This window comes from Blastomyces gilchristii, assembly GCF_000003855.2.
Source record: "Blastomyces gilchristii SLH14081 genomic scaffold supercont1.5, whole genome shotgun sequence".
Classification (NCBI taxonomy): Eukaryota; Fungi; Ascomycota; class Eurotiomycetes; order Onygenales; family Ajellomycetaceae; genus Blastomyces; species Blastomyces gilchristii.
Genome location: NW_003101678.1, coordinates 3,708,487 through 3,717,100, shown reverse-complemented (window position 1 = coordinate 3,717,100; position 8,614 = coordinate 3,708,487). Strand labels below are relative to the sequence as shown.

The 8,614-nt window shown below is 31.6% G+C and overlaps 1 protein-coding gene and 1 pseudogene across 2 annotated transcripts; both read right to left on the bottom strand.

Moving 5' to 3' along the window:
- Positions 1-1,798: 1,798 nt before the first annotated feature.
- BDBG_16858 (uncharacterized protein) lies at positions 1,799-2,314 on the bottom strand (the record flags this gene model as incomplete). The annotated part of the gene is made up of 1 exon (XM_031724724.1): positions 1,799-2,314. The coding sequence occupies one exon, from the start codon at positions 2,312-2,314 to the stop codon at positions 1,799-1,801; it is 516 nt and encodes a 171-aa protein (XP_031577844.1).
- A 2,259-nt stretch (positions 2,315-4,573) lies between these two features.
- BDBG_16857 lies at positions 4,574-4,662 on the bottom strand (annotated as a pseudogene). The gene has a single exon. The product of its transcript is annotated as a tRNA-OTHER (tRNA).
- Positions 4,663-8,614: the final 3,952 nt, after the last annotated feature.

Here is an 8,614-nt window from a genome sequence, read left to right as displayed (position 1 = left end):
ATCAGAGACAATTATAAGAAGAAATAATCAAGAAACTTATAATTATAAAACATGAAATTATCAGACAGTATAATATCTCTGATTACAGTATATCAGAGAAGTGTAGTTTTCATAATAAAGTGAAGAATAAACTTACACAAGAATGTATTTAGTTATTTCATGAGTGTTATCAATAATTGTTATCAAATTCTGATTATATAAGCAATCACTGAATGAACTGAATGAGACTAAATTTAATCTTCAGTCTCAGTCTCATTCTAATTTTAGAAGAATGATTATCTTTCATTATTTATTCTGAGAAATTACTCTTATTTCACTGTTCTTGAATTAAATCTGATCATTTTTCACATCATTTCTTTCAGAAATGATTCATTTTCAGATTTTTTTAATGCTTGGTTCTGATGACACTTATATCAAGAAATGTATGAGATCAGATCAAATGAAATCAAATATGAAATTCATAATTCTGCCGGCTAGTCTAGTGTAAAAATATCAGTCTGATTCGGTCTTATATACATCAGAATACTTGCAGAGCTTTACAGACTATAAGTATCTAAATTCTTATATTAATCAGAGCATTTTCATGAACTTCAAAGATCAATGCTTTTATAAGAGTATTCACAGTCATATTAGTAGTATTTATGTGTTCAATCTTGACAATGTCTGATACAGCAGTATCATAGACATGATAGTGATTTATATTAATATAATGTATATTATGAGTGATCTTATCATTATTCACTATAATAATTATATTATTATTATCAATGTACAGAGAGACAGTGAAGTCAGAGAGTAGAAATTCAAGCTCAATTAGTAGTTTATATAGCTAGATTACAGTTTTTAAATTCTTATTAACAGATATATACTCAGCTTCTGTGATACTTAGAGTTATAATTCTCTATTTAACTAATTTTCACATAATTGAGCCGTTAGCTAGACAGATGAGAAGACTTAATATAAATTTACAGTTATCAGTGTTATCTACTCAATCAGAATTAGTATAGACTGTAAAATTAAGATCTTCTATATTAGCAGTATATTAAATAAAGTAGTCTGTAGTGCTGTGTAGACTGGCCGCTGGGATCATGAATTTCATGTTTGATCTCATTTGATCTGGTCTCATACATTTCTTGGCGTGAATCCCGCTGGGACTGACTATCAAAAAAACATGTAAAGTGACTATATATCAGATCTTAAAATGAAATCATGACTTGAAAAAAATGAGAAAATGATCTCATTTGATCCCATTTAGTCTCATTCTTAGCATAAAGTTACTATTTTTAGACATTTTAAGGTTTTTTTTAGACTATTTTTAATTTTTTAAAAAGTAACACTTTTTGGTAACACTCAAATGAGATTTAAAGTCATTTAAAGCAATAAAAATAATTTAAATTGAGAAGTGGAAATCATGGTTCTATTTGAAAAATGTGACAAGAGTAGACAGTAAGTCCCACTGAGACAGTATGGAACTACTATCTAATGTTAAAACCGTGTAATGGGATCAGTCGAATTGGTAATGGAACTATCAAAAAATCTGGTTCTGGTCCCAGACACGGTCACACGGTCAGTCTAGTGCTGTGAATATAATAAAAGAGTCTTTTAACTGCAGCTCTAGTTAACTTACTTAATCAGTATATAAGCTTTACAGTTGTAAAGAAAATGTCAGAATAAGTATAGATAATAAGATATTAAAGAGATTTAATAGTCTACTAATATTTAAACTTATCAAAGAGTTCAGAGTTAAATTACAGATTAAATACAGATTTCATGAAAATTCTTACAGCTTTAAAGTCTGCTATTCAGATGACATCAACCGCTCCACCACGAACTCGCTCGATTTTTCGAATAAGAACCCGCCGATAGATCCATCGAAAAGCCCTCGATCATACGAGCATTTTGACCCCATCGCCGACCGCATACCCCGTGTGGTGGTGGAGATATCCAGCCAAATGTGAACTAGACGTTGTTTGAAACTCCCGTGTGGGATTATCCCCCATTCACCCCTATCACACCACAACCCCGGGCCAAAGTGCCATACAAATTGTAAGGTGAAGAGACATAGCCATATGCGCCAATCTTCTTGATTGTGGAAGATCCCTGATCTGTAATTGTGGAGATATCTGAGAAGCAACCTCCGCGAAAACCCTGTCCACCTTTGATGTTCCAAAACATCAACGCCAAGTCCCACCCTCGTACCGCCCTTCCCAATCTGGCCCATCCCCGGCAGAAAAATACAAAAAGATACCTCGGCAATAATATCAAGCATATAATCAACGGACACTTCTGAAGTGCAACCTTCACAGTCTGTCATCAGTGTATCTAGACTTCAACACCAAGTCTCACCCTTGTACTACCCCTCTCAATCTGGCCCATCCCTGGCAGAACAATACAAAAAGATACCTCAGCAACAGCATTTGATACATAATCAGTCAATAATGAGTCAACAGCACATCAACAACTATAAAATCAGTATACTTCAAGGTCTGACTGAGCCTTTGATCCCTGCACAGTGAGATATATTAAATCTAGTTTTAATATCTCAATATTCAATAGATTCTGCAAGGAATTGAGAACAGCAACACTAGGTTTCTATTGAATTTGAGAATTAACTCTATATTGATATAATCATTGACAAAGTCTTCTATTTTGAGATATAAATAACCAGTTTCTCTACATCCTGCTGACAATATTTATATTATTATATAGAAACAGACTTATATTCTCTATAATATCAAGACTTTGAAGAGAGAAAGTCTTGATAGAGAGTATACAGTAGTACATATCTTAGCAGTTTCTATCTCATTCTTCTGCAGCAGTTAATGCAAAAAAAAAAAGATCTTAGAAATAGTTTTTTACTTCTCTTGAAAAAGTAAGATGTTTTTCTCTGAATTTTACACAATATTCTTACAAAGAATTAAAAACAGAGCTGTTTTCTGTCATAATTTCATATTCTTTTAAGTAAGAATTACTTTTTCAGTGACTGAAGAGCTTTCATTAATACTCATTTCTTTTTTACACTCTTTATTAACTGATTTGAGTTGCACACTTGTTGTGTGAGAAGAATTGAATAATTTAGAATAAAATTGAATAGTTTTAATCAATTTCTCTACAAAAAATTGATTTATTTTTTATCAGTTTTTCTCTCAAAAACTGTTATATTATCTGATTTATTATTAATTGATATCATACTCTTTCTCACTGTATCCCAAGAAAGAGATTATAAAGATTTTATTGATTTATCTCAAAAATCAATTTTAGTTTATTAGATTCTCTTCAAAAATCTAACCTAGTTACTGAACTAGTGTGAAAAAAATCAGGTGTTTTATACACAAAAGTCTTTTATTCTTCTTTTGAAACAGTCTGACCAACTTTTCAATTGAAAACAGACTTAGAAATATCTCAATTAAAACAGTCTGATCAACTTTTCATTGAGTGAGAACAATGAGTTCAAAAATACACTCAGTTGATATGAAAAAAGATGCTTTCTCAAATGCTATTTCTGAGATTGAAATTCTGAAGAGAGGAAAGAAAGAAGAAATAGAGAAATAACAAGTTCTTGAAATACAGACACTTGAAAAAGCAAGCAAGATTCTTGAAAAGCAGTGTCTGAGTGAGATGAATGAAGAAGTTCTGTTAATTCTTCATACTCAGGCTAGACAACTACAGGAGATGATCAAGTTCAAACTTGAGATCTCAAACACAGTTTAAAAAATATTGAAAATTCCTAGTACAATCACTGACTCTTCATCTTACTCTTCTTTTTTTTTTCCTACTTCTTCTTCTTCTTTGAATCAGAAGAAAATATATGCTCAAGCAGCTGAATCTGCTGTCTCTAAACCTGCTATTTCAAAACCTGCTCAAAATCCTGAGAAAACTGAGAAGAATACTGCTCATATCTCTATTCATAGAAAAGTGAAAAAGAAAATACAAAAAGAGAAAAACTTTCAAATCTTCAGAAATAGAAGACTTATTCTCAAAGTCTCAAACCAGGACATTCTGCAAAGAAACAAGCTAAACTCAAATCTCATTTTCAGAATCAGAAATGAAATTAATCAGCAGTTCTTTTCTCAGTTAATGATTGATATTAAAGTTCAAAAATCAGTTATAGCATCAATTGAGTTATCATTCTTTGAAAACTTCATCATTCTGACTACAATGCCTGAATTCAGTGCTGAATTCCTTATTCAGAATGAGAATCTCTGAAAGTCAGCAGTAGAATCTTTGCTAAACACAATAATTCTATTTGAAAGAGATGAAAAGTGAGATAAATTCATTCTTCATAATTATTATTATTATTATTATTATTCTTCCATTATACTCATATGCAAGCGGAGCTTATGATGAGTCCTTGCGTGATGTTAAATACAGGTCAAGTGTTGATTATACAGGAGGAAATACAGGTGTTGAGACCACGCCAAGATAACAAGAACATAGGAAAATACAAAGGAGTGACAATTAGATACATACGATAATAACTTCCCAGCCCAGGAACATAGAGCAATTCATTGAAGCGATTTGTACACCTCTGTATTTATTAGAAACCTGAGGTGCTTGAGTTCCGGATTTAATGTATCCCCTGCGGGTTTCGAACCCACGCGCCTTGGTTTCCCACGCCAAGGTGCTACCGGGTGGCCGCATTAACCATTCGGCCACCGGGGCCATTCTTCATAATATTCCAGTTGAAATTTTTTGACTGTGAAGAAGGAATACTACCTCCTCAAAAATGAATTGAAAGAATACAACTCTATTCAACTGAGAAAGAAGCCTGTATGACTAAATTCAATTGAGTTCAGACAAAGCAGGAGAAATGCCTCTGTTCTAGTATATATAAAAACACTTGAACAGTCAAAGATCTCTGAAGTAAGAGTAGCAGATTTGAAAATGAGAGTTCATGAATACAAAGACTCAAGAATGAATCTCAAAGCTCAAACACAGTGTTCAAACTGTCAAAGATATGAACACTTTACAATCTCATATTTTAGAGACTCAAAATGTGCATTCTGTGCCAGAGATTACAAAACTAGTGAGCATAAATGTGAAACATGCTCAAAAAGAGGTGAAATATGTCAACACACTCTGCTTAAGTGCTGTAATTGTAAAGAAAAACATGCATCTAACTCAAAAGAATGTATGTTTACTCCTAGAACTCAAAAGAACTGGAGAAAAGATGAAGCTCAAAGTCAATCTAGAACTGAAGAGAAGAGTCAAGTCAGTAGACTTACAACTGCAAGCTTAAAAAGAAGAAACTCTCAACTATCTAAATCTTCAAACTTCAATTCTCCAGCTAAATGTAAACAGAATTTGAATTCTCAAACTTCTGTTAAGATTAGAGAATTGAGAAATGACTGTGATAATAAACTAGATATAATGCAAGCAGTTGAGATCCCTACTTTTCAAAATAGTTATAATCTACTATCTGATAATAGTGACTAGATTCTACTCTATCTCTACTCTCTTTTAGTATGAATATACAACAAAAATAACAAAAAAAGTGTAAAAACTCTTCAAAAATCACATTTATTCAAAATAATGTGAATAGAAACTCAAATTATATTTATTCTTGTCTTCAAATTACATTTGAATAAAAAGTTGATTTTATACTACTTCAGAAACCGAATTTTGATGCTGAGCAAAATTACATCATTTCTCATTCAAGCTACTACTGCTTTCTACCTCAAAAGTCTGAGATAGAGTCAAGAGTAGTGATCTATGAAAGAAAGAGATCAAGATATCAATTTAATCTAAGATTTAATATCATGTCTGACCCTGATATTCTGATGAGTGATATTATAGATAAAGAAAATGAGTTTGATACTATACAGCTCATAAATATCTATAATGAAAAGTCATTGAAGAAAAATAACAATATCTGGACAATTGATAGAGGATTTCTGAACATAACTTCATCAAGAAACTCTATAATTGCAGGAGATTTCAATGCACATCATCTCTGATGAAATTCAGAATGCAAGAGAGCAGTGAGAGCTGATAATCTGATTGAATGAACCTTTGAGCATACAATAGATTTAGTTAATAAGTCTGATCAACAAACATTCTTTAGAAAAGACATGAAACAGAAATCTATTATAGATCTAATCTTCATGTCACAAAATCTAATGAAAAGAAGACTTGTAAACTGGTTTATTGATTCAAATGAGACATCAGAATCAGGTCATGAGATTATTCAATTTGATATTGAACTGAGTGAAAAACAAATGAGTGAAAATCCTCTTCTCTCTAATCAGTTTAACTTTGAAAAAGCTGATTGAAAAGCAGTTGAAGAAAGCATAAAACTGTTAAAATCTGAAAGGCAGAATTAGCTATATTGGAATTCTGGTCAAGATATCTCAAATGAAATGCTTGAGAATAGAGTAAAGCTTATTACATCTATTATTCTAACAAGTGTTAGAGATAATATTTCAAAGAGAAAATCTTCTGAGTATTCAAAACCTTCATGGAATGAGAATATCTCATCTAAAAGGAAAGCATTAGCTACTGCTAGAAGAGATTAGAAGAATGATGTAATATCTGATGAAGAGTTCAAAGCTGTCAGAAATGAATATTTTTTAGATATTAAAAGAGCTAAAACTAGACTGATCATGTGACCGTGTCTGGGACCAGAACCAGATTTTTTGATAGTTTCATTACCAATTCGACTGATCCCATTACACAGTTTTAACATTAGATAGTAGTCTCATACTGTCTCAGTGGAACTTACTGTCTACTCTTGTCACATTTTCCAAATGAGATCATGATTTCCACTTCTCAATTTAAATTATTTTTATTGCTTTAAATAACTTTAAATCTCATTTGAGTGTTATCAAAAAGTGTTACTTTTTAAAAAACTAAAAATAGTCTAAAAAAAACCTTAAAATGTCTTAAAATAGTAACTTTATGCCAAGAATGGGACTAAATGGGATCAAATAGAATCACTTTCTTATTTTTTTCAAGTCATGGTTCCATTTTAAGATCTGATATATAGTCACTTTACATGTTTTTTTGATAGCCAGTCCCAGCGGGATTCACGCCAAGAAATGTATGAGACCAGACCAAATGGGACCAAATGTGAAATTCATGGTCCCGGCGGCCAGTCTAGCTAAAACAGACTGCTGGAATAAATTTCTTGAAGAAGCACAAGGAAAGGAAGTTCTTAAAGCTTTTAACTATACTAAAACAAGAAGTGTAGCAAAACTTCCAGCCTTAGAATATGAGTTTCAGAATGAATCATATACAGCAAACTCTTTTGAGGAAAAATGTCAAGCTTTTATGAGAATTCTCTTTCAGAACTCATCAGATTCAGATTCAGATTCAGAGGAAGAGAATATATCACTTCTCAACTACATTGATGAAAATGACTGGGAATGGCCTGATCTTACACAAGATGAATTAGAGTCAGCTATCTTCTCAAGTTCTGTTAAAACTGCTGCAGGGCCTGATTCAATTAATCACTTGATTATTCAAAATACACATTCCTACTTAAAGAATGAATATTTTGAGCTCTTTTTCAATCTCTTGAAAAATGAATATCATTCTGAATGCTGGAGAGAAGCCACTGGAGTGATTCTTGCAAAACCTAATAGAAAAACTTCAATTTCTAAGTCATATAGAGTAATATCTCTATTAAACTGTCTAGAAAAGATTTTGGAAAAGATAATAGCTACTTGACTCTCTTTTATAAGCTCTATTAATAACTCTCTTTTATTCAGTGAATAAATGAGAGATAGAATACAATATTCTGTAATTGACACTGTTCTCTCAGTTGTTCATGATATTCAAATAGCAAAGCATGAAGATCTGGTCTCAACTGCAGTTTTTATTAACATAAAAGAAGCATTTGATTATGTTTCAAAGTCAAAGTTAATTCAGACTTTGAAGGTGTTAAAACTGCCAGTTTCTCTAATAAAATGAGTTAACTGTTTTATATCTAAAAGAATCATACAACTTTTCTTTGATGGAATGAAATAAGACAAGACTGAGATAAAAATAGAAGTGCTGCAAGAATCTTCAATCTCACTCATTTTATTTGCAATATACACTGCATATCTATTCAAAGATAGAAATATGAAAATAGTGTGATTTCCAAGTTATGTAGATGATATTGATCTAGTCTACAGCTCAAAAACTATCAAAGAGAATTTGAAAGTGATTGAAAAAGCTGCAAAGGAAATCCTTGTCAGAGCAGATATCAATCAAATTCAATTTAATAGAAATAAAACTGAGTTAATTTATTTCTTTTCTAGATTCAATGAGAAAGAACTATCTCTAGCTCTTTTAAATAGAGAGATTAAACCCAGTTTAAATGTCAAATGATTAGAAGTATGATTAAACTCCAAGTTGAATTTTAAATATCATATTCAACAAAGAACTGTCAAGGCAGAAAGACTATTGAACAATATTAGCAGACTATCAAATACAGAGAGAGGTCTATCCTTCCAGACTATGAGATAGTTATATATAGCCTGTATTACCTCAGTAGCTGATTATGAAGTTCAAGTTTGATGGAATATCAAGGGAATTTCACTGAACTCTTTCAAAGTCTGCAAACAGAGCTTTGAGAAGAATTCTGAGAGTATTCAAATCATCTTCTATTAAAGTAATGGAAAATTGAAGC